The sequence below is a fragment of the Neodiprion lecontei genome, chromosome 6 (assembly GCF_021901455.1).
Source record: "Neodiprion lecontei isolate iyNeoLeco1 chromosome 6, iyNeoLeco1.1, whole genome shotgun sequence".
Taxonomy (NCBI): Eukaryota; Metazoa; Arthropoda; class Insecta; order Hymenoptera; family Diprionidae; genus Neodiprion; species Neodiprion lecontei.
Genome location: NC_060265.1, coordinates 25,178,573 through 25,205,065, shown reverse-complemented (window position 1 = coordinate 25,205,065; position 26,493 = coordinate 25,178,573). Strand labels below are relative to the sequence as shown.

Here is a 26,493-nt window from a genome sequence, read left to right as displayed (position 1 = left end):
ACGCGTTGATGATACCACGATTAGTCCGTTATCTTTGATGATCGACGGTATTTTTGTGACGGGTATTTTCTCCATTCCGTACATCGAAACCCCGACCTACTAAACGGAAAGACAGAGAGCAATGGTATTTATTTTGTTCTGCGTTGGATGGCGAACCGGGAGACAGAAGGATAGAGAGGTAGAAAGAGAGAGAGAGAGAGAGAGAGTGAAAGAGAGGGAAAGGCTGCCAGTGAGACGGATAATTTAAACTGCAGAGATATGTGGGTCTATTTTGAACTCGGTTGCGTACATCCGCGGTTAGGGATTCCTGTAATCAGCTCGGCCCATTGATCGTGCGAACAGTTGCGATATATACGTACATCGCACAGCGTTTACGACGATTAAAGTTTCGCCCAGCCTGCTACCAATGAAAGATAACGGAGAGTGCCTGAGATAGGAGAGAGGAGAGGGGGAAAGAGAGAATTAACGACGAATGAAAATGGAAGTAGCATAGTGCAGAGACGGTGTGTTTCTTGGGCACATACACAGGGATCGACGAGCGGGGGCGAGCCAATAATACGTAGCTTTGGGTATAAATAAAGCCTGCCTCTGCCCGGAGACCGTCCCTTGTCCTCTCTGCGCTTCTCTTCGCCTCTTCGCCTCTTCGGTGAAGACGACCTCTTCGTCTCTTCCATCTCGTTCGTTCGTTCGCCCGTGTTCTATGACTCCCTCCTCGTCCAACTCGCATTATCCCGTTGCGCTATCCGCCGCTTCTATCTTTCCACTAACTCGGTGACATTTTTCAAACGTTAAAATAGACCGGCGTGCCACGAACGCCACTAACGTTGAAGCTAGCGGTAGCTAACGCGCATCGCCTACGCGGGTTTGAACTACCGATATCGCTGGCATCAAAAGTATTTCGAGAATTCGCGAAAACTGGGTGAATTATACCGTTCTGACGGTAAAATCCCATTTCGTTGGCCGATGTCCCTGATGACTAGGAGGCACGGTTTCGATTCCCATGGGGTGGGTTCGGCTGCAGGAACACAGAGGCCACTGGGCGGCTCTTCAATCGGTGGCAGCCGATTCATTAAAATGCAGAACGCGTGATTCCGCTAAGTAACACAAGGGGCGGCATTGTCGGAAAGTTGATTTCTTAATTAACGCATCGGACATTAAGGAGATCTTCACGAACAGCAGCAGTAACAACAACAACAACAACAACAACAAAAACAAAAACAACAAGAATGGCGTGACAGCATCGGTTCTCAGAAGACTTACCGATCGATCTCTTTACGACAATCGATGTAACACCGGGATACACGCGAGCGTTATTGAGAATGACTGTTGAAAATTTATAATTCATGCTCGCGCAAGGATAATGCGTTGTGAGGTTGCAGGAAAAGATTTTAGATTGAGACGGAGCGTTATATACATTGTATATTGGCGCGTAGTCGTCAGCCCCGCGTTGCGTGAGCTCGATAATAAATCGGATCCCCGTTAGAGACCGATCTAATTATCGTCTCCGCGTCGGCGGCTAGGCCGCATTAACACGACGGCTTCACGCCGCGCTGCAGCGAGCATCGATAAAATTTCAAATTTTACAGCGGCATCGGTTATGATTGAGGGTGCAGGGGAGGGGCGGGTCCGCGTGACACGGGACGGGTCTAATAATACTTACGAATTCTGACCGGATGTCTGCAGTTTTTGGGGCGAAACGCTCTCGTCCATTAATTATTTATAATTTATGATCAACGTCCGCGCGATCGCCTCGCGGGGCGCGGAAACGTTTACGATCCGATCTTGGACTCGTCGTCGCTGCGCGTTGCCCAATTATTGCTTGTCGATATATCGGAGCCTCCCGGAGTCGGGACGATGCGAGATGCACGCATTCATCTCTCTAATCCGATGATGTGGCTCGGAAATGGTTTCCTAATCTCTGAGTGACAAAATCGTAGTTTCAATCTCAGCTTTCGATTGCGCAAGCTCCGAGGTGAGCGTGCGACGGTGCGACGAGGAAGTTCTCGTACACGTTTGCTTGCGGCACATACGGCGCATCCGTAGGACCTCTGCATCACGCGGTGCGGACACGCGGATCACCTCCTCGTTGGCCGCGGTGTCCATGGAGCGAGCTTCGAGCCGGTCATCACTTTTCTATTGTGCCCAAAGCCCGATGTGTAAACGCGTTACGTCGCGTTACGTGTGTACGCACCGCGTGTGATACCGCGATTTCACATGACACCAACTGACCCACAAACAGCTTCAATAGCGCCAGATTGTGATTTATTAAGGGTAGGCTGTCGCTGATCAAGCTATTATTTTATTTTTTTATTTTTTTTATCCGTAATATTTATTCATTCTCCGCATACGTGCGGTATTCGTGTATGCCTGGTGTCCCTGCGCGATATCCGAACGTCTGCTGAGCCGGGTTCACGACCCGGGCATTACCCAGCCATAGGTGTGAATATGGGCGAGATTCGTACAGATGGCACACGCATCGTGATTTCGTGAGAGTCAGATTTTTGTGGGGGGAAATTGATCTCGGATCGATTATTGCGCAGCAATAAACCGAAAAACCGATCGGTTGTAAAAAATCGCACAAAAGTTTAATTTTCTAATTAAGCGGCTTTGTAAAACGAGTAACAACGTTAATCTTTGGCTTGGACGAGACGATTTTTCGACCTCTTTTATGGGCGAATAAATACATGCCAGGTGAATACGTGGAAGAATGGATCGGCGTAAATAAGAATCATGAATAACCGTATAGAGGCGCGTGACAATGACGCAATTCGTAAACTGTACGGAATCAATAGTTGACGAGCTCGCGGTGCAGACGATTAATTCTCGCAAAGTAATTTTGAGTTGCGCATTTCCCGCCATTGTTTTGCCAGAACAGTAGGAAAGGAATTTGATGAGCCTGGCTTATACCGGGCTATCGTTTAGTGCGTCGATGGCGCGTCGATACGCATACGAAGCGATTGTCTGACGCCCGGCGTCGCGTGGTTGTAAGCATGTGTACTCGACTCGATTCAATTTCTTCGCTCCTCCCAATGCCACGCCTTCTAATTCGCAGCTACCATCGGCATGCGGGCGCGCTGACTTTCGCCCGATCAATTTTATTCTCAAGTCCAGCCGTTCTCTTTGCTGCATGGTCCGGAAGGAACGGAAAAAAACGACAACTCTGTTCGTCGGAATTAATTTGAGCGATGGTCTCGGCGGTGCACGAAAATTCACCGAACGAAAGTACCGAATCAGAGTGATTGAGTTCACACGCAACACCCGGTATGTTGATGCAAGGAGTAAAGGACGCGTGCGGCTTGAATTCCGGCAGGTTACGGAGGTCGAGTATTCAATTTTCTCTCCTGAAATCAAGTCTCACGTACATTTATCCCCTGCGGCTTGAATTCACGTGCGACCAGCTCCGGGGCTCTTGCCGTGACGTCGGTATTTTTGGGATATTTGTTTTCCCCGTATAACCATCTTTGACTTCAAAGACAAGGAATAATATTAATACCGTGTGTACCGCTACGAATTGCTTGTTTTCTACGATAAAAATAATCAACGCTCAAGATATACCGAAGGGTGCGCAATGCTTATGTTACATATGCCAACCGATCCATTAGCGAAAAGCGAAAAATGGATTTATCAACCGCTACGACACGTGGAACTTCTAAGTGTGCTTTAAACGCCCGCCAGAGAACTCCTCGCGTTGTTTATTGGTTTAGTTGGAATAGAGTGGCTCGGTTTCACCTAGAATCAAACACAATAATACAGAGATAGCGCGCTCTTGGAAGTATTCGCCGATCGGAATGGATGGAAATGTGAATTCCCGGTAAGCAGATTATAACAAGTCTTGTATAACAAGTCTTACTGGACGGAGGAAGTTGCGGCGTCTCGTATTTGGGTCGACTGGATGCTGGGTAGAAGTACCACCTTACACCACACGCACGCATCGTCGAGCGTAATAAAGGCAGCGGAGCATCATGGGGTGAAGAAGTTTCCACGAAGCGCAAGCGAGGCGTCGAGAATATTTTCGCCTGTCCAATCGACGGACAAGGTCCATCCCTCGCGATTATTATTACCGGCGCAGAATTACCGCACTTACGAGGTGCAGGAAACCACTCCGCGGTAAGTGCATCAGAGGCCGAAGAGGGTATATTACGGATTCTGCAGCGTCGTCCCTGCGGACGTTGCGGACGCGGAATCAGGTGATTAATGTACCGCCAACGATTTGCGTAACGTGTAAAACGCATGAAAATCCGGGCTGATTTATTTCCCCAAATAAATGGCTCTTCGGTGTTGTTAACCCCGTTTTTAGAGAGGGAGAGAGAAATAGAGAGAAGGGGAAATATCTGTCGCGCGCGAAGCCTTCGGTGCATGGATGAGGAGGAGGAGGAGGAGGAGGAGGAGGAGGAGGAGGTACCTCGGCGAGAAGGGATATAGAGATTAAAAATACTACCAACGAAATAAACGCCTGGGTGAAAAACATGCTCGTAATATATATAAGTACGCCGCAAACGACAGTCTAAATCCGAAATAATTTAAGGGTATATACTCGTGCGAAGTGAAATTTTTCTCAGTAGCTCGATATTCTCTGCACTCGGGCTAAAAATGTATCCTACGCGCGATTTCGATTCCGAGTATTAAAATAAACCAAACGGAATAATCGTCGTGTACACGGTATTTGACGTTGAATCGCTAAAAATAGGGATATATTCGCGCTGATTGTAGGAAAACGAAAAATTAACACCATACAACATGTAAAAGAAGGATTTTCATTTATTCGCAAAACTGTAATTCAAAATATCACGACTCATTTTCTTGGTGAAGATTCCGCATGTTATTTTGAAGTAGCATTCAGTGGAATTATATTGCCGCTACAGCTGCAAAATTACAATATATACATATAACGTGATAATATGAACAGTGGCCAAAAGACAAAACCCGTTGAAAGATATGCGAGGTTTGAAAATGTCACTTGTTATTGTACAAATGATCGTAATGAACGAGCGCACGGATCCGCGTGTTATTGAGAGGGAGTTGAAAGCGCGTAGGGAAAATTTTGTAGGTCCAAGATACGAGTGGGTGGGCAGTTGGTGTGTCTGGGCAATTTCGCGCCGAACGATATCCCACTTGGATCTGAATCACGACGCGCATTGCGAGTAAATAATTAATGCCCCGCGTCAGCTGCGCAGTCAGCGAGTCAAGAAGAACGGTTTATTGGATTGGAATTTTTTAGGTTAAAGAACAAACATCTCAGCGATATCTGGTTAGGAAAATTATGCAAGCCTAGAGAAGACGGATGAACGTTCCAATATCGCGCGTCTTTCCGAAACATACATCGTTACGAAACGGCCTCTTGGCCACTGTAACAACACCGCAACGTTGATACTTGTAGGTAACGTTGCGTCGGCAAACTCGAATGAATGAATCGGTACCTCGATTTTTCGTATCTTTCAAACGAACGAACGAAGGAACGAATCCCACCAACGCACAAGCACACGGTGTGAATGAATGCACGTAAATAAATCAATGAAACACCCTTTCCAAATATCCCTCCCAAACGCAATATCGCGCGCATGTCACAAAACTCCCACGATCTCGCGTATAATTTTCTTAGTCCGGTTGGCCGCTCTCTTCTCCCCCCCCCCCCCCCTCTCTTCTTCTCGAGGTGAAACCGTTTCCTGTGTCGCAAGCGGCATCTCTCGTACCTGAAGGGCCCCTCGCTCGCTCGATCTCCGTCGCTCCCAGAGGGCCCGTCCTTGTCGTCCGATAGTAATGTACACGTACACGTAAGCCTGAGTGTGCGCGTGTGCGTGCACGTGTATGTATATTTATATATATATATGTGCGCAAGCGTAGGCGGCGCACGTGGGTTTGACAGCTAAGCCTACGGAACTGGTTACACCCACAAGAAACCAGAGAGTCCGGTAAATCGGTAGCTGCTGCATGCGAGAGCCGCGCTGCGTCGCGGACCCTTTACGAAGAGACTGCGGTTTTAAATTGTCGATGATATTTGGCCCCCGGTTGAATCGCGAGGTGTATTGATGGAGGGCCTGTTCCCGGATTTCGTAACAGCGGACGCGCTCCATAAATCTCGGATCGATTAGTCGAGGAGGAAGCATCCGAGCTGCAGGGTTTAATCTCGGCCGTCGAACGAACACGCGGAGGATCTCCTGGGCGGAAGATTCGAGTAGAAGTCTTACTCCGTTTGGAGTAGTATCAAGGCGGTAGGGTGGAACAGAAGCTTGCAAGTTTTTCTCGGGATGAAATGAAGTACAGTAGGGAGAAATCGTAGGTACCCTGGAAAGTTGGGCAGGTTGTAGGTACCGTTACAGTTTCAAGGAGACTCGTCGCAGGCTGAGAGCCAGATGTGAGCCAATGGAAGACACGAGGGGAGAAACTGTTGCGAAAAGAAAATGGCGATTGTGACAAATGGCGGCGTTAATGCCCGTCGTACGTATATAAGTTGGCAGGGAACGTGAGTTTTGCCGGCTAGGTGTGGATGTGCCAACCGACGCACAAACACAACGGAGCGTCGCGTCGCTACCTTGCGTCTCGACGAGCGTTGCAGGGTTCATAAAATATACCATAATACCGATTTCGTCATCGAAGTCTGCGGGGTAACGTCGAGGCACCGAGTCGGGTATGCGGCGCATTAAACACACAGTCGCGTTAAGAGAGAACGTGTACCTCCAGCGCGTGTACGCACGGTGGGTATGTAGGTGCATCGGTGAGATACGGTATACAACAAGTTTCCAAAACCGTCGATTCCCGATGTGCGATTATTATGCGACCGGTCTATTTCTAGAACCGGCGAGGCACTGCTGAGACACACTAATTATTTTTTATTCGTTAGCCGGAGCTACCACTCTCCGCCATTGCTGAAGGAGTCGGCTGGTTGGTTGGAAACAATTGACATTCAACGCGCATTCGATAGGGGGGGCTTGCAGCGGCACGCACCTGTGCACTGCCACCATATACGATGCGAAGTTATGGCGTTTTTCCGCGCCGATCGTATCTCACCGTATATACCGGCGAAACCAACTCCATTTCTGGATAACCATCCACGGCGCAGTTTCAAACTGTATAACCCGAGTCGTTGCATGCCGCGCTGCAAGGCAGGTCTGCGTATAATACGCTATTCAAAAGTACAATTAATTGTCGGGAAAATCGCCGGGGGAGGCATCGCGCGGCAAAAAACCACGATGGCTCGACCGCGGTTATTAGACACGCTCGGCCGACCGAATCCCGCCTCTCCTCGTCTCCGGACTTGCTTCTACATGTACGTACAGTACGTATATACCTACGCTTCAGCACGGGGTGGTTTATGTCTACGCCAACCACTGCGCAGCGCTGCGCTAGACGGCGATATGGCATTGCAGCTATCTTGTCCCTGTCGTCCTTCTTACGTTACGCTCTTGTTGCTCTCCCCTTTTCTCCTCCTCCTCCGCCTCTTGTTCTTCTTCTTCTCCTTCTTCTTCTTCTTGTTATGCGTTGTTAGGTTAACCGTGTGCGACGCGTGTCACCGACGCCCACGGACGAGACCCACCGTAGCCTGACCAGACCAAAGCAGATGTCGGTTGAGCTGGAGGGAGCAGAGGGCGCAACGAATCCAGGAAGTGCGTTGTTGTCCCAACCTCCTTCCGGAAAGATGCGAATTCGGTTTGGGGGTGGGTGACGAGGGGCAAGTTCGTTCTATCGGTCACGGAGTGTCGAGGATCGGTTGGTCTCGAATGGCTCCGAGATGCCTTCCTCGATTCGTGAGCGAGATGAACGGACGACGGTTCTTCCGCTCGCGATCGGTTGTAACGTGTGCAGCCTTGTCGCGCGTCTTTGACACCGACGCGACGTCGAATTCGAATTGGACATGAGGAGGCTGGCTCGGCCGCAGGCCTTGTCGTCTATGATAACGCGTGGGCTCGCCCACGAACGCCCTTCATTCATTCCCTCACTGGTTCATTCATAAATTCAACGTTCTCTCTTCAGGCCCAGACCGAACGAATACCTACGCGGAGTCACGCGTGGCCGATGTAGGTACGCGCCGCTTAGCTAGTCACCGTTTCACGACCCGACCATGCATGCATTCCGTATCCACACCGTGCACGAGAGCGAAGAGTCGGTGGGTACGTCTGTCACTTTCACGCAGGGAGACTGTACCTGCGACGGAGAACCGCGCCGACTTATGTCCACGGAATGAATAATCAATGGGAACACGGTGCACGGTGTGGTCCTAGGGCCTAGCCGCGATCGGGAGACAATGCGACTACGGCCTACACAAATATTTCAGGTGTTTCGAGATTGAGAATGTGAGGATTTGCATCGAACAACCGCGGATGGATTATAATTTGTATTAATTACGGGTGATTACGGTTGCCGATCTCCACGGGAGGGAGGGAGGGAGGGTTGCGCATCTGGACGCGGCGGTGACGTAGCTGGCCTCCGTATCGGACACGCGGTATACACGCGGAGAAAGCCGTCGGGTTACACCCTCGCTCAACATAAATTGAATAAATCGTGACGATGAGTGTCAAGTTTGTCTGCCAAAGCATGACTGATCGGATCGAATTTCGACCGTGCGCAGAATACGGGACGCTGCAAAGGGTGTTGGTGCCTCGCTAACTAACCGCTGCATGTCAATTTATTACACGCACGGTGTACACCACGTATTTATATGCGTCGGATTTAGGTCTCCAAACAGCCCGAGACAACGACGCTGGGGTTGGCTTGCCTACACGGGAATCCGTGGCGTGCGAGCCGACGCGAAAGGGATTTGCGACAAACAACCGCGGATTATTCATGTTGCACGCGTACTGGTACGGCATATATTACCTACACCCGTATGCGTATTACATGATATAATAAACAAATAAAAAACAATGTACGTACGTACGTATACGTACACATGCGAAATGTCGCAAGCTTGCGCAAGCGTAGGATGATCGTTGTCTGTGCTTATGTAAGCGCATGAACCCGTTGTTAGTAATCAGGACACGAGGTCCAGATTTATTCGGATGAAAGAGGTAGGTAACGCACGACCGGCTCGTTCTACATCAGATGCGACGTATACATACTTACGTATACGTGTATCTCCGTTTAATCCTTAATTTAATATGGATATGTGAAATTCGTCACAGACTTTTTACATATTCGGGATTCACGAAAACAGCCCTAGGGTATAAATTTCTCGTAGTAACGTGGAAGAAACGAAAAGCGAGACGATGCGGACAAATCGTCGTCTTGTAACGGAAAATAATGATTCGATAATTAACGAAAAAATTGATACAGAAACCGCAAGAACTTTAGCTGCGGAAGCGAGGATTTTTACCGCAATAGCAAAGATTTTGCAAGCATAGCCAAGCGGGATTCCCAATGTTGCAAACCCGTTAATCAAACTTGCGAAATTCTAGCTGATGCAACAAATTTTCATACCGCCTCTGTATAAAGATTTCGATTTGTTTGTTGGTCCAACGAATTATTTTTATCCTACACAGACCTCGATCAATAGGAAACACATCTAAGGATCATAAAAAATGTACTCTTTATTCGATAAACGATGGATCCTGCAAGGGTATTGGACAAGCGAACCGTACGCGGCGAAAAATTCCAAAGTGGATGATGATCCGATTTTGTAATTAGCCGATGAAAATGCCGAGTCTCGGAGAAACGAAACTTTCAAATTCTGGCATAACTCACACGCCTGATATACCGATACCTACCGTTGTACCTGTAACGTATTTACTTCGAGTCATGATGTGAAAGTTCGCCGATAACAATGGCCCTGCCCAATGACCCAAAACTGCAAGGATCGTTATTACGTTCGATAATAAAATATCACGATGGTGATGCACCGCTTCTCTCTGCACGCCCGAGCTCTTCGCGACTCTTTATTTTTGCTTGTTTCAAGTTTTTTGCTTCTTACTTTTGCGGACCTTTCGGGTTTCGGGTTTCGGGTTACCTATAACGTACCGTGTTCTTCTACACGTATGTATACGTACAGGCACGCGTGTGGTAGGTACGCATAATGTATGCCTACTTTGGATTCGTGTTCCGCTGCTCGGCGCAGATGACGGTCTAGCGATAAGCGAAATTTACCTACTTCTTACCATCCGAAACTTCACCGCATTACAACCGTAGAGAATAGTTGCGGTTCGAGGAATGCTAGAAAATATTACCTTTATCACGTTTGATGCGTCTGCAAATGGCGCACATCCGACGTCCGCAGTGTTGCCTTTCCGGTTTCTGTTCCGTGTCCAAGGTAACCATGGTTGTCGTAATTTTTAATAAATAACTTGCAACAAGATATATATTACTGTAAAGTTTCGTTTCTCTTCTTCTATTTCTTTCACTTAATCGCCTCCGTCCATTTCTCGTTGTTGTTTTCTTTTTTGTAATTTGGATTCTCGTTTTATTTCTTATTAGAGGAGGTAACTGAGTCACTCTGGCACTGAAGTACGTTGTACGTTTGAAGATCACAGTTGTTGGTTTCGTTTTTTATTTTATTTTCTATTTTCGTTTTACTTTCTTCACGGTTGACTAGATGAGTTCTGAAGTTCTATTTTATATATAATAATCTGAGTATTTTCCAAATGTTTTTCACATCCGATTCGTCGATGCTGCAGATGTTCGTGTATGTATAAAATTGGTTATTCTACATCCGTTGGGCACGTGATCTGTGAAGCGATATGTTTTGTTTACACTATTATACTGTAATTCATAATTAACAACTAAGCCTCTGTTAATTGCTAATTATAAATTACAGTTGATCCGACGATCGTGGTTTAGTTATACTTTTTATTTCTTTCTGCGCACGCATATATATGTATATATATATATGGTCTTATGATCTTTATTAACGTATGATCTTTAATTAACAGAACTCTACGAAGTTCTAATTAGTATAAACTGTTTTACGTCAGACGTTTATTTTATTATGCACAAGTAAATACAACATTATTACATTTATACACGCACAATGAAATATTTCGTAACAAGTTTTTTTTTAAGCATCTTTCAAAATTATTTCGATATGATTTAACGCGATTCACGCATTTTATCGTTTATATTCATCGTTTTGTATCGGGATTTTAATTCAACATCAATATCATTGTTATTACGATTAAACGTATAAACTCGCATCGAAATTTCATCGAGTGACTAAAAGAAATCCCACGCAAGGTATAAATATCGTTGAACGGAGTAGTTCTTCCAAACTGTATGATGTACCGGGCTGGTAAATATCTACCAGACCGTAACTGCAGAAGACTTTCATTCGAATTCGCTTAGTGGATTCAAAACTCAGCACATACCGAATCGATAGCGATTACACGGAAGATAATAAAAACACCTGGAATTCTCTCAAGAACTTTACCCTTCACGCATTTTATTCGGCTGTTCTCCAGCGGCCAAAGCTGCACGTGTGGACCGATACACGATTGGGAATAGTGTAAAAAGTGAAACAAAAAGAAAGAAAAAATACAGAATGTACGCCACGTACGTTACAAGGCTCCGTCCGATGCGGCTAATAACTCTACGGCTAATTAAAGTTAATTCAATTTAATTAATCCCCGAAGGTTTAAGGCAATTAGCTCGCCCAGTGGTAAATTGTGACGAGGAACCAACCGCTGCGGTAATCGGTTTGAATTAATCCAATCGCTGCCATGTGTATCACACGTGCCGTTGTTGCAGCTCGGCACACCACACGAGTAAGGGCAGTCCGACACGCGTTATGTGCAAAATTTGAGGTTTTTTCGAACCGCGGCAAGGTCCGAATTTGCGCAGCAGCGTGGCGAGTAAGTAACAAGAGAAGGAAGACGACCGTTTACGTTTTGAGAAGGAGGAGAAGTTAAGCATAACGAATAGCTGCCGGTGTGAACGCAGCTTCACAAGAGCGTTTCACATGTATATAATTGATAAATAGTCGGGTGAGGTAATTTAGCGGGAAGATGCGCGGGTTGCATTATGGGTTGAGAAAGAAACGCGCGAGCCCTGCAGCCCCGTTACACGTGCAAGTGTGCGTCTAATTACGATACCGAAAATATACACCATACCGCGTTGATTAATTTAAAACGACGTTTCTGTAATTTATAAGAGAACCGGTTTAAATTAACGGCCCAGGGGTTAATTGTGTAATTTGTTAAGGTAATGACGTATCAAGTTACGAAATTGATATGGTAGCCGAGGCGTGTCTGAACGGCATTAGTACCCCCGTGACAGGGGGTGGAAGGCGAGTTATTCCGAGTCGGTCGTTCCTTCGCTCCGTTCGATACTCGACGTACCGTCAAATTTTCGTATCAATATTTCAGAACCAGCTGCAGGGATGCCGGATGCTGGAGTGCACGTGGTCGAAGCGGCCCAGCGATTCCGAACGATGGTATAAACTCGAAGCCGCGACAAATCTCGAGATGAAAGAATCTAATCGAGGTGCAGACGGTGAAACCGACGCGACGATATTGACAAGCTCGCTATCCCGCAAGTTACACAACACCGCGGTGGATCAGCCGTCACACGTCAGACGTTTCTATTAAAATTCTTCCATTATTATATCGTCAACCTTGAGGTTGACAAATCGATGATACGGACAATTGTTTGCAAAATCTCAAGAATTTATACGTATAATAACAACAGACGCATCGACAATGAACGGCGGGTCCCGCGGACGATAAGTTCGGCCAATACGACAACGAAAACCGCGAGTAAACAGCAAGAACAAAGACGTTAAAATTTGTAATGAATCTCTTTAACACAGCCGAGGATAAATGCTTGTGCATATTGAGGTAATACCATGCTCAAATATAGTTGTGCGCCTGTAAATATTTACCGGTTACACAGCTGGCAGGTGGTACATGGACGGTAATTTGTGAGGCGTACGGAGAAGAGAATTGATAGTTATTTCCCTAAATATACAAGAGGATCGTCTCACGGTGGGTCAGAGTTCCAAAAAGTTCACCAACAACGGTAACGAGTTTCAAACGTCGTTTCAAGTAACTTGTAAGAAATTCTCAAACTTTCACGGTTCCCTTACATTTAAAACATACGCCAATCAGCCGGACGTTCAACGAGTTCCGAATGACACGTTGCAGCGTAGTAACGCTGTCGAGGTTTGTTTGATCTCGGAGGAATTAATTCAACTGGCGGAATGAGAACGAGAGAAATATGAACGAGAAACAGAGGTTGGATCGTTAGTCTTATCTGCGTGCGGTCTTTTCTCTCCCCTTGCCGGATAAGTTCACGCCTGTACGCACAGATTATGACATCCTACGAGTGCACGAGACTCGACTGTCAGTTTGTTAATTCCGTATTCACAACCCGACAGAGGATTGAATTACTGAACATATTTTAATTGACATTAGGTGCCATTTGATTTGATATAATTATTAGATTATACCGGTCGGTAGATAAGCATCGATTCATTACGTCTCGAACCGCTGTCTCTTCACTTCACCTCTGATTCGAACACATGCGTTAACGTAATCAAATTCATGTTTCAATTATTTATCACTTTACATTCCGATTGAATAATACGAATATTCCCAATGGAAAAAAAAAATTATATAATATTTTTTCACATATTGCAGAGGAAATAAAATTATGCGTACGTGAGAAAGAGAGAGAGAGAAAAAAAAAACAAATCGTGATAAATCATGTGAATTTTTCTACGTCAAGAAAAACCGAGTAAATAAGAAAAAAGCGATATATACATGTATTTTTATATTCACAACATTTTTAAAAGTCCTTTCAGGCAAGCTCTAATTAGGCAATAAAATAAACCGAAGGTTTAACCGCTGATACGTGTTTAATGTATTAACAATTCCTTTTGCACGTCTGTCGATACGAGACTGGATTAATTCATACAGCGATTGATCGCTCGGAGAATAGGCTATTTATAATTTAACGACACTGACTCATGGTCTATACAATTTACTTAGTCGAATTTTTAAGCTTTGCCAATTTTGTTTACAGGTTTGAACATGCACATTTCAGCAAACGAGGATTTAAGGATAAATTCGCGACACTTGATTTAAAGTTTAATTTTACTGTCGATTTTTCAGATTCACAAGTATGAGGTGTCAACACCGTTGAATCTCGCTGGCATTACAACGAATCAATAAAAAGCTGAATAAATCATGAGTTTGTCATAAAAATCATGGTATGAAACTTTGCTTACGTTGCACTATTCACACCCGGGCGTTACGTCGCGTCGGTAGACGTAGCGGAAGATAGAAAACAAAAATACACAACCGCGACCCGAAAGACTCGCAATTCCGGGGCCCAAACTCGGGCTTCGCTATTATCGAGGTTTAAGAATCAAGGGATGAAATGAATGTAAGAGCCGACCGGAGGACACTGTACAAACGAGCAAGAGCAACGTTGCGAAAAAATCGCATAAAAATAAACGGCGAAAAGAAAAGGTCGATAATCGCGCGTGCGAATTACGCTCTGACCGTCGTATGAAGTACGGCGAAAAATTGAAAACGATCATCGGCTGGAGCGCGGGGTGACGTTTTTATCTCGCGAATAATACACCGCCGCTCGACAAATATGGAATAACGCGTCAAACAACGCATGACCACGCTTGCGTCCACCGTCTTGGTCCTCCTCGAGGAAATCGGTTAAAGTCTCTGCTCTGATCACCCGGTCCGTCGTCTCGTCCCACACTGAGGTTGTGTGCGCCGCTGAGCCTGTACGGGACCACGTGACGGCCCCTGCAGGAGGTAGAAATTCAACGCGGCGAGCCCGCGGTGTGTTGGTTGGGTCTCGGTGCGACCTTCTTGGTGGGGACCCAACTCCCGCGAAGAACGGGCCCTCCGCCCGGACCGTGGGCCTCGGCTCTGCGCTTGCACCACGGGAGAGGGAGAGAGAGGGCACGATGGTGGGGGGGGGGGGGGGGAGGAGGAGGAGGGGGCGAGAGGGCACCGAGAGAGAACGCCCATAGGCGCGTGCCTGATCTCGCTTTTTAGTCCTGCGACTTTCGGTCGGCCGATTCTGCGATTCTTACGGTTCTTTGGTCAGGACTCTTTCGCTCGTGTCCCTAGCGAAATTTCTGGTAGGGATAAGGCGAGAGACGGAGACCGAGAGAGAGAGGAAAGGGGGGGGGGGGCAGGTTGGTCTGTTTACTTTTCGCGTCTAGTTTACATATACAGTGTAAGCGTTAACGAACTCGCCTCCTTCTTTTTTCCCCTCACCCTTCTTTTTCCTTTTAAATCACAGAAACTTCTTCTTTTGCAGTTTAATTGGCGGAAGATTAGGTACACGTATATTATACGTATCGGATATATATGTATACGATATATAATGCCCGCGAACCCGTTCTTTCCGATCCGACGAAGACGAACGATTTACCAGTAATTAAATCTGAAACTAGTTTCGCGCTGGTGGAAGATTCTTACGAGCAAGATCATTTCGACGCAATCTTCTCTACGAGTGGAGAGATGTAGGTACGGCATTTGATGTAACTTATGACTGCGGGCCGTTTCGTAGAAACTCGGAAGTAATCTTGGAACGTAATACACGGCAGACGGTTGTTCAAATCTGACATAACAATTCCTCCGCGCCTCCTCGCAGCATCCTCATCTACGGTCGCGGCTCGCTTGACGGAGAAAGAGAGAGAGAGAGAGAGAGAATCAGCCGATAACGCAACGACGTGCGTCTCGTCGGTGGGGGGCAGGACGGCCTCGTGGTGGGGATCGGGGGAAAGAGTCGACGAGGACGAAGGCGAAGGCGAAGACGAAGACGAAGAGACGAAGCAAAACGCGTGCTCGGAGTGCTAATTGGACGCGAGGAAGTTGGGTCGGATTTCCGCAGAGTCAGCCGCGGCCCTTGAGTCGTAGGCGGCGGCGTGGAGGAGAATTTAAAGGCCCCAGAAATCGCAGCTGATTGTCGCGATGCACCGTTGCAGCACGAGGCCTGAAAGATCCGTTCGTTTGTAATACCTGTCCATTGGTTAAAGCGCGTCGAGGGAACTCGGCGATCGCGTATAACACGAGTGTAATTGCTTTTCCAAGAACCAACGATTAGAGATCTAATCTGAATTATACGCGCCGGTACGAGGACCGCAGACTCTGACGTCATTGTGGTTCGAATCTCGCTGAAGTTTGTCTAGCCAAGCAATCTTGATTCTTTTCCGACTCGGACGAGTCTCCGTTTTATACACAATTTACAAGTACACCGCGATGATATTTTTCACTCCTGCGATCGGAGGTTTTGCAAATGGAGCTTTCGGGGCGTGGGAGGCGAGCGTCTGTTATGCGGTGAAATTTCGAAATTATCACACGTCGATGTTCCGAACAAACGATCGATCATTAAAACCGGAAATAACCGCCCACGCTAAGGGACTCTCGGCGTCTCTGGGCAAGGTAGCGATGTGTAGACGGTATGGACAGAGTACGCTGGATACGCACGCACACTCGGACAGCCTAGGGACAAGCGTATAATACGCGACAAGGTTCCAGCCCCGAGGCCCTCGGAAATGACGCTTCGCCCACGGATGTTTTGTAAAGTTTATAAAAACTTTTGAGGTGCAGGCTAGACGTGTGGTCAGGATCGGATTAGTTGCGGTTTAATCGCCCACGCGAGCACCGGTTGTCGAAATCGCCTCAAAATTTCGCCTACGTTAACCTGCGAAGCAGTTACCCGACCGAAGAGCAGCGGGCGATCTGGGCGAGTTGACATTTAGCTCTCGAAATAAGGTGAAGTGGTAAGAGAGAATGAAGAGGGGAAAAAGGACGGAGACAAAAAAAAAAAAAAAAAATATGAAAAGAAACGAAAGATACAAGCAGGTTAATAAACAACCGATATACCGATTTTAATCATACGCGCCAACCACGCAGAAGAGAAAATTTAATTAAACGTCAATTTTTCTCACGTTATACATACCTATGCGTATATGTAATATGCCCCTCCTCCGTTCTTCCAGAGTGACACAATACCAACATATGCACAAATCGTATCTCGAATCAGCATAAGGTTGCAGCGTATATCCGTTGATTGCGAAATATTGTTATTTTTTTTTTCCTTTATTATTTATTTCCTTTTTTTCTCTTCCTTTTCCGCCAATGTCATTCGTTTGTGAAACTTTATAAAAACGAGAAGGCGAGATACCGTTTTTCATGACAGGTATACGATATATTATCGGGGAGAAGTGAGCGGGACCCCGACGATATACAACGTGCATTGACCGGATGGAGTCGTGCGAATAAATACACGTTTTTGTCGCCCGACGAGGAGGCGAAGATTACCGTGCTCGTCTTAATAACGCTCAGCGGCCGTCAGGACTTGTTCTATTAATTTTCTAACACACAATTAACCCGCGCCGAGATTAACACAGTTAAGTCGGAACAAATACCGGGGTTTTCTTACCGGCTGTCATTACCGTCCTACGGAGAATGTTAACGAATGTTTCGCACACGGTTTACAATGCCATTACGCTCGCCGCTGCACGCTGCAACTGATGCACATTTACTTGCAATAACGGGCGATGATGCTCGAGCCAAAGATTACGTGCGAGTTGCATGCACACACAGTAACAGCTAGTAGAACCTTTATCCGGAGCTCGCTTATCGAGTCCCGCAAAGCATCCAAACCGCTTTTTTCCTTCGAAGTGCCTGCGAAGCTCGCGATACGTCACGCTTTGCGACCCAGATTCGTTTTCCCGAAAGCCGCACCAGCGAGCGACGGTGAGACAAGAGGGCCTCGTAATTGGGTCAGATGCGTGTAGAAGAGTCCTCGTTTCAAGGTCGAACGTCAAGTCCGGCTCTTCTTTCTTCTCGTAATCACCTTTTCACACCAAGAAACGGCGCTTCCGATATCTTCGGGCGCATTCAACGTAAGCTGTAGGCTTTTCGTCGAGTCTTCGGAACGGGAACGTGGCTTACTACCAGCCGCGATAAGGATATCCGCGCAGTCAAAGCTTAAGGCACTTGAACTTATAAGTGGTCCACGTTTGGATTGAGAGCCGTGGCCGAAGCTCCTTTGCGTGAAAACATGCCATACCGACTACCCGACCTGCTTTTTTCCCCATCATCCCAACATTATTATTGCGCGAAGTTGCAACAAAACGTGTCAAGCGAGATTCTATCGGCGGATGTTCGACCGATCTTTTCTCCGCGATAAAGTCGCTTTTCCAGTGGTTATAGCAAGGACCTTAGAGATGAACGGTGGCTTCAGGATAGCAAGCGCATGCAGCTCGTGGCTGTTACAAGCGACGTTAAGAAATACCTACCATGCAGAGAATTTACGCGTAGGTATGGCCATTTGTTTGGCGCGTCTAATGGCCGAGGAGTTCAATACCGTTGGTTGGGCAATTTAACGAGAGGGACGGAGTGGGGGTAAAAGGCTGTCAATGCTACGAGGCGGAGTGCCGAGGGGATATACGGTAAGTCGAAATTCTATCAATCAGGTACGACGATGATATTTGCCGGTCTTACAACGATCGACGGCGAAGAATTATATCCTCGGTTTGAATAAAGCTGCACCGTCGCATGTTAGCCAAACATTAACCCTCTCCTGCAGGTTTTCCTCAAACACCCGCTGACGGATTGCGACCAGCATATTCCGCTTCGAAACTGTACAAAACAAATGGAAAAGAATCTAGACGCGTAATTACACTTGCCTTGGAGGGAGAAGACTCGAGGAAAAAAAGAAAAAAGTGAATAAACAAATGCTCGAGTGTAACCCGATCGATCGTTGAGTCCATTAATTATGGTGTAGCTAATTTGACAGACGAGTATAATTGTTGCCCGAAGAAACGAGGACGGCTTCTTACAGGGTTCCGCAACATTTGCGAAACATGATATTGAAAGCTGACTTTTGAATCATGTTCACGTCCGTCTCGCGGCGATTTCCATACGTGTTAGAATTTTGAAGAAAATCGCGGCGGTCTTGGAGAGTTCTTTGAGGGATGCTCGTGTATATTAGGAGGAAAAGTGCGCGTCTGAAAAACAAGCCCGAAGCGCTGCATAATCGCCCTTTGTCCCGAGATGCCTGTATTTCATCTAGGCAGTTACTCGGTCATTTGGTTGTTGGCATAGGCTAAGCGCCAGCTTCGGTACCGCCGACCACGCGACGTAAGATCGGCTCGACTCGACGTCGTTTGGTCAACCGAAACTTTTGCCAGAACAAATAAACCTCGAGATGGTTGGTCCCTCGTTTCACCCGTTAAGCGTAATTGTCACACGAAGCGTGATTTTACCGCTCACCAAAATGAATAATGTGAATAATATACGATTCCGAGGATGATGCGCGCACGAGTTGTTATGGCCAAATTCTCTTTGCCCGCGCAAACTGATCGCCGGACGGTAGACGGACGAGCGAACGATCTTTACGATCTCTTTACTTCAAGAGACTTCTTGCGAGGCGAAATGGAGCGGACGAGTAGATCAGAACTGACTGATTGACGGACCGACGCGAATTCCAACCTCGCTAATTGTGCGAGCTGCCACAGCCGTGCTTCTGTAAATTGTAACCTCCATGGGCAGAGGATCATATGTATACGTGCATGAACGATACTTCACGGACGATCGGACATAGGTATTTTATCAGCTCCTATCCTCGAAGCTGGAGGGAAAATGGAGCTAGTATAGGTACCGCGATGTCTTGTAGCATGTATGCGCGCGACGTCGTTCGCTTCGGACCGCACAATTTCCGCAACTGGATTGTGCGTCCCCGCAAGTGGCGGATTTTACTTTTTCCCTCCTCCCTCATTTCTTCCCCGTTTACTTTTTTCTCGTATATTCTATTTATTTCCCCTTCGATTCAGTGTTTATTTTGATTTGCAAAAAGGCGAAAACACCCCGTGATTGTGGGTGCCGCCTGCAAAGCGCTCGAGCCGGTCAGCGAGGCGAGCTGCGATCCTCAGCACTGGTAGACCTTATTAACATTTCTCTGGGATCCAAGGCGAGATTAAATTGACAGCGAGGATTTGCGAGTTGTTTGTTACCCGCAGCACTGCAGGCCGCAAAGCCGCACGAGCAAACCACCAACTTACAAAGCTACAAAGCTTCCCTCTTTGCCGCCGCTCCTATCGCTGCTTGTCGCCTTCTTACACACTCTTCGCGCTGTGGAACGTTTTAAGTCAACCTCGATCCGGAACAGCAAGGACTCGATGTGTCTTCGCTAAAGAGGCGAACCACAAAATGCAAATTCAATGATCTCACAGAATTTTGAGCAAACTCAAGATGAATGCACCACAGTGATAAATATCCTTTCCCCTTTGGGATTACGACGTTGTTTATAACGCGTGTTTGGTCATCCGAGAATGACTGTGCGAATTCAAATCTTGAGGCATTTCAGAACAGGTTAAAATTTAGGTTTCCCAATCGTAGTCGGTGGCTCATCATCTCGACGTATTCCTGATGTCTACGCATATCGGCCGGTTATTTCTTGCCGATAATTCCGGGGAACCAGTCATGTAGACGATGAAAAATGCTGACCGATCGAAGATAAGGATCGAGATCGACGGTAGCGTGAAGTTGGGCTGAGGAGCGATGGTCATGGTGCCCGTGCCTCTTGCCCAGCTGGTGTTACCTTCACAGTGTTTCGTGGAGGTACGAGGGGCGCGTTCGGCCCCTTGACCCGAGTTTCGTCTCGATAGAACCCGGGCGCATTCCTCCATGGGGCAATGAAATTACGTAACTAGCGAGTAGGTACGCGGGTACGCGCCGGTCCAACGCTGCCAATCCATCGGTAATAATCTCATTAAATCCTCCCGACGATTTAATGACACGTCGACTGCCGCTGCTGGCCGCTCCAAACGAACGAACCACTCCGATCGGAACTTATTACTTTCGAATCGAACGAAGCTGCATCGCCTGTCGTGTTTCTACGTCGAAAAGAGCGGTCAGGTGCCGCAAGCACGCATCTCACGCATCTCACGCACGCACGTGTCTATCTCCCGCGTGTAACATCGTTCGCTCGTGTTTCTACATTTAGTTTGCCGATTTGCCGCTCAATCGTCGCCATCTAAATTGTCTGTGTCATTCGTCGCTTCGTCACTTAGATGTGTGTGTAAAAAAAGCTCTCTTGATAGGCTTCTTCACTTAGTCAGCTTTGAGGGAATAAAATGAAACAAAGAAAAATTACAACTTCGTTCTCAAATAAACAGGAATACTTGATAACGTTATAATGTTGTCGAAATGTTTGAATTTTTCACCGATAACTTCCAAGTCTGTGGATATGTTCGGATGGGTGATCGAATAATTGACGCAAAAAGTTTACGTAACAGTAAAAACAGATACCCATGACAAATGATTAATTCAATAAAAAGCAAAGTTATTCAGTTTAGGCGATCAAATAGTAAGGGTGCAGAAGGCAGAAATGAAACTAGCTACTCGTGCCCGTTACGAAGTCGACCGCTGAAAATTATGCTGATAAAGTGCAGACTCGTCCCGGAATCAAGGCTAAGGGTTTCGTTACGCCATGAATTCCCGATGAGGTTTGAAAATTCGAGCGAGGTGAGGCCTGGACACTTCGCATAAGGAAAATCAACGTTACAGTAATGACATTATGCAGAATAAGGAAATAAAAAAGTCCTAAAATAAGTTCAGGTTCATAAAGTTCGAAGAGATTTCGAGCAGCTATAGAACGCTGCTCCGGTTTACACGCTGATTTTTCGCTGACATCTGGTGTCTATGATACCGAATAACTCGTACTTTATGACATTTCTATGAAATACCAGAAACTTGACGTTTATCGATACGTGAACACTGATTCGAATTGGAAGAAAACAAGTGGTTCCTTTTGCCTCGATGATGAGAAGGAGAAAAAAAACTGCAGCGCGAAGAAGAAGAAGAAGAATTCTTTTCTGTCGTGGCAGGCAGGCGGAGCGAAAGCTGGGAATACCGAGGCGCGGACAAAGCTGGGTCGGGAAATATTAAGGGAAACTGGAACGGCGTGTAATCCGGGGTTGCATGGCAGGCGCGCACCGTGTAGTCGGGTTGTTTTCTTTGCCAAACACGCGCTATATTATTGTCTCGTAGGATATTTAGCGTCTCACCGTTGTGGCTATGTGGCCCAGTGCTGTTAAAATCTATTCCCAGCTCTATTCTAAGTCTGTCCTCTGATGTGTCGTCTTATTAATGTCTACTCCCCCTTAAGCCCCGAAGAGCCTCAACTCTGACGCGTTGGTGTCTGTGCAACCGCGGCAGACGCGAAGACGGAACGAGCCTCCTACGAATATGTGTGTTTAATATACGTATAACAAGAGGCGGGTAAAATTGGATTCTCGTATCACTTCTGGTAGATGATAATTCATTCGCGGAGCGGGAATTATACCGAACGACCGCTTTGGCCCGATGACGCGTTCCACCGCTGAAAGAACGAAGAAAGAGGACGGAAAAGACACGAAAATACCGCAGTTATCGAACGAATAATCTCTGACCCACACTACGGACAACCGGCCGGTCTAGGTGCAAGATTCAGCAGGCCTATAATTTTACTCAACTTCGATTTATCAACCGGCAATCCGCGTCCGTTGCCAGTCAACCAGCGGGCGCGATAGGCGACCACGCTTCTGCAAATCTTCCAGGGTACGTAACTTGTACACACTTCACTCACGTAGAGTCACCTTTTGCTGCAGCGAGGCTGTGCCCTTGCTTTGCGGCTGGCAGGTCTGACTTGGTCGAGAGGATTTGAGGGTCCGATAATTCATTTCCTGAATTGGACTCCATTTGGAGAACTGCCTGCTCATTGTCAGCGTAACAAGCCGTTGTTCAATCTCCTTCGGTTTCGGTAGCGATCGGCGTGACAACGATGACTAGATTTGAGACAAAACCTATCGATGGTATCAACAGTTTTTATACATCCTTATTTTTCTCTAAATTGCAAGAGCTATTCTTACAGCGTTTCTGCAGTCTGTGGGTCGTTCGAGTCGCTTGCCATTTAGTGTAACAGCAGATTCGCAGGCGGCAGAACGGATTCACTCTTTCAATGATAATCACTCGCGCGTCTGTTTGCATTCACGGGAAGTAAGCTGGGGCGCTGGAACGGTGCCAAATAGATGATAATACTTGGCGAGTGGTGCATGAAAATGACCGAGGGAAATAAAAACACATATTTTTTCCAAGCGGTCCCTTCGACTCGAATGGAAAAACAACACGGAAAGTTCCATGGGTCAGAGGATGGGAAAAGCGGCAATTGACCCAATTCGCGATTGGGAAATGGCCGGATTGACCTCGTAGCTTTGAGGACTGCAGACGTATAACTTGTCTTTTATCTCACGCGGAAAATAGCTCGCTCACTTTCACGTATAGAAATAACGTACCTAATGTGTTGAAACAGCTGCGATGGCTTCTCTGTTCCTGTCACGAACTAGCGAATGGTATGCACCGCAAGTTCCTGGACGATAAGGAGCGGGAAACTCGAGAAGTGGCGGCATAGATGGAGAGGAATGGGAAAAAATTTGCTGAATTATTTGCCTCTAAAAATTTAGCTGAATTTGGAGATTATGGGGAATTTTTCGAAATAAATTTCCACGATTTTCAGCAATACTTATTTGCTTTGAAACTCCCGACGGATTCTTATTCCAATTCGCTTCGCATATTTTAATCATTGTTAAAAAATCATGACCATGACATTTGCATCGATGATGTGTTATTAATTACCTAGAAAAATCTCGGAAAAAAGCTTTCAACAGAGTATGTGACTTGCTCTCATTGCTTGGTCAGACGTGTATAAGAATTAAAAATCATGTACGTTCACCTGACGTATTGCAAAATAATTATATTTATTTTGTGTGAAATAGTGTATTATATTAATACGTACACGTACAAGCGTAACAGTTTGTCTGGTAATATAATCGGCATAATAAGGGAAGGTTTTGTTTTCTGGCATGGGTAAATATTATTACAATATTCATTTTACAGACCAGATTTCGCCTTAGAAATAGGTACACTACACATCGTTGTGTAGCCGAGCTTTGCGGATATGAGATTTTCATTTGGTTTATTCTTAAATTTAACAACAGAAGCAGAGGAGGTTTTCACCCGCCCGTAGCATGTAAACTGTTTGAATTAATGCCGCCTTCAATGCGTTTTATGTGTTTTATGTGTTCTCCAACATTCGGAGTATTTATAGCATATGCGTGCGTGTGTGTGTGTATATATATATATATATATATACATATATATGTATATGCGTAGATACATATATTTGCCGGCAGAGCCGGAAGATGTCCGTTGAGTTATGGCATCCCAGTCTTGTCACGTCGATGTGTGGACGATCGCACAGACGCGGGTCGACGTGCAATGCCAACACGCGGAAGGACCGCGATTCGATATTAATTTATCAGAACGTCGTAAAGCCCTTAGGAACTTTCGGCCATCCGTAGGATCGGACGTGCGTGCATGACGTCTAAGGTTTTCAAATTTATACGACTCACCGCCGTGGCAGGTATTAACGAGATATTACAGCCTACCGCCCCGCTCGAATTTCTGATCATTTCGATTATAATTCTGATTTATTTTCATACCGGCAATCAGGCGGCGGGGCTTTTAAGCCGTAGGTGGTGAGCGGGAGGAGCGATAATTTGCATTAAAATGTTGAATTTATCTTGCCGAGTGATTTATTCCTCGGCTCCTTCTTCTTACATTCTCGTTTCAAATTAGGCGTATGTACCAGACTCCCGACGGATGTTTCGGGATCGTTGCGTGACCGCCCGCTCACAGCTGCTCATTATCAGGTCATGAATTGTGAAAATTGAATAGATACCGCGTTATGCTCGCGTTTGTAACTTACGTTCGGGATTTGGTCAGATTTACGGTTTTGAGTTTTCGAATCTGCAGCCTTGCTCCTCATCGATTCTAATTCCTTCCTTATTTGTAATTGGTCAACACTGACCGTACGTGTGCGTACCGATCATTGTTGTTAACGGCGGCACGAGTGCGCGATTGTTATCCGGATATTTTTATAGTCCTTTTCAAAGAAATTTGTTTGTTTCATCACCGTGTAATTTATACGCACAAACAACAGGCAATCCGGCGAGAAGTGTTTATTATAAACTGCCATACATGCAAAATCTCGATGTCTCTTTCCATAGTGACAATTTAAGGAGACACATTTGTGCCGATGTGATTCGCCGGTCACACGACCACATCCTCTTTTGCGCGAACCGTCCAAGCCGCCTTCTGCACCGCACTGATTATACAATGTGCTCTAGATTTCTTCATCATTCTCAGAATAAGATAAATCGACGGTTGTACGCAAAGTCCACGATAAACCTGTCGCGGTTCTCTAAAGATACGACAATCGTCACGATTCGAATTATTTGTGGCTCAAGTTTGACGAAGCGTGACATAATGAGAATAACTATATCTCAATTGCAAAGGAACGCTTAAAAACGTTTGAGGCAATTGCAATTGAAGACGAATAACGCTAATTGGTTCTGCGCGACATTAACGAGTGACGATATTAGTCGAGTAGGTACCGGGTACGTGACGTTTCGTGCGATTTCCTGCATCATGCTGAAAAAGATAGAAAGCGTCGGCACCTTTCGAAACTTGAAATCAAGAAATCAGTAGGCACGTTATATATGTTTCCTGATTAAGCGCGTGTGGAGCATTGCGACGCATGAAAACCCCGTTTGCATTCGATACACTTGATCAACGTCAGTCACGGAGACACGATCGAATCAGTCACAGCAAATTTGCATTCTCTTCCACGTTATTTCCTAATTGACAAAGGGCTGTGTTAATCGTCGTCGCGGTATCACCTACCGATCAGCCGTTCCTCGGCCTTCGACACTTCCACACGCACCGCCAGAATTTTTTAACGAAGCAGGAAACCGAGCGGCGACGTAACGCGGAATATCACGTACGTGCTCAAACGAATGACTTAGATTCATAAACAAATTGAATCCGAGTGATTTTTATCAAGATATAGAATCACAGAAAACGACAGCAAGTCACTGAATATCGGCCAGAATGCTGGAAAATCTTTGAAAACACATACGAAACAGTATGATTACTAACAGCAGTCAGTGGAACGTTAATGAATTGAAACTATTCGGTGTTTACCGCGAGACCCGCAATGACACAAGGACAATTCACGACGCTTGTCGCGTAATTCCAAAGTTCGGAATGATTTCCAACGATTTGAGTCACGTATCTCGACATCGATTCCTTTTTGTTTCGTACAACATTGCAGTCATTCAAGTCCCTTCGATTTACAATTTCATTTCCAACCGTGAAATTTATGACTTCCTCGCTCGTCATAGGCTGCGCCGCAACCGTTTCGTTCACGGAATTACGTATTATAGATTACACATGGTAGGTACAGGACACGCACGTATAGAAGAGGCAAAGGATCGGGGCATGCACAGTAAGACAGTAAGAGGAGTATAAAGAGTTGCAAAGGAGCTCTGCGAGACGCGGGGCAGCAGAATAATGTGTGTTATCGCGGTTGCGCGGCACGGCGGCACCGCTTTTGAAGATTGCTCGGCGGGACTTGCGCCCCGTAACGTACCTCCTCTCCTCTCTTCTCTTCTCTGTACCAACCTACCTACTGCAGATGGGTCCGTCCGAT

At 46.4% G+C, this 26,493-nt stretch overlaps 1 protein-coding gene across 3 annotated transcripts in view; it reads right to left on the bottom strand.

Moving 5' to 3' along the window:
* LOC107217949 (myocardin-related transcription factor A) overlaps positions 1-26,493 on the bottom strand; it is a 169,380-nt gene that overhangs the window by 17,065 nt on the left and 125,822 nt on the right. The window contains exons 1-2 of one of the 3 annotated variants that reach the window (XM_015655672.2): positions 14,147-14,633; positions 10,155-10,652 (exon numbers count right to left, since the gene is read on the bottom strand). The exons of the other annotated variants lie outside the window; for them this stretch is intronic. Of the exons in view, the coding sequence (XP_015511158.1) occupies positions 10,155-10,245 (91 nt within the window). The 5' untranslated portion in view covers positions 10,246-10,652; positions 14,147-14,633. Of the gene's footprint in view, positions 1-10,154; positions 10,653-14,146; positions 14,634-26,493 lie in introns of those variants that run through there. 3 annotated transcript variants of the gene reach the window in all.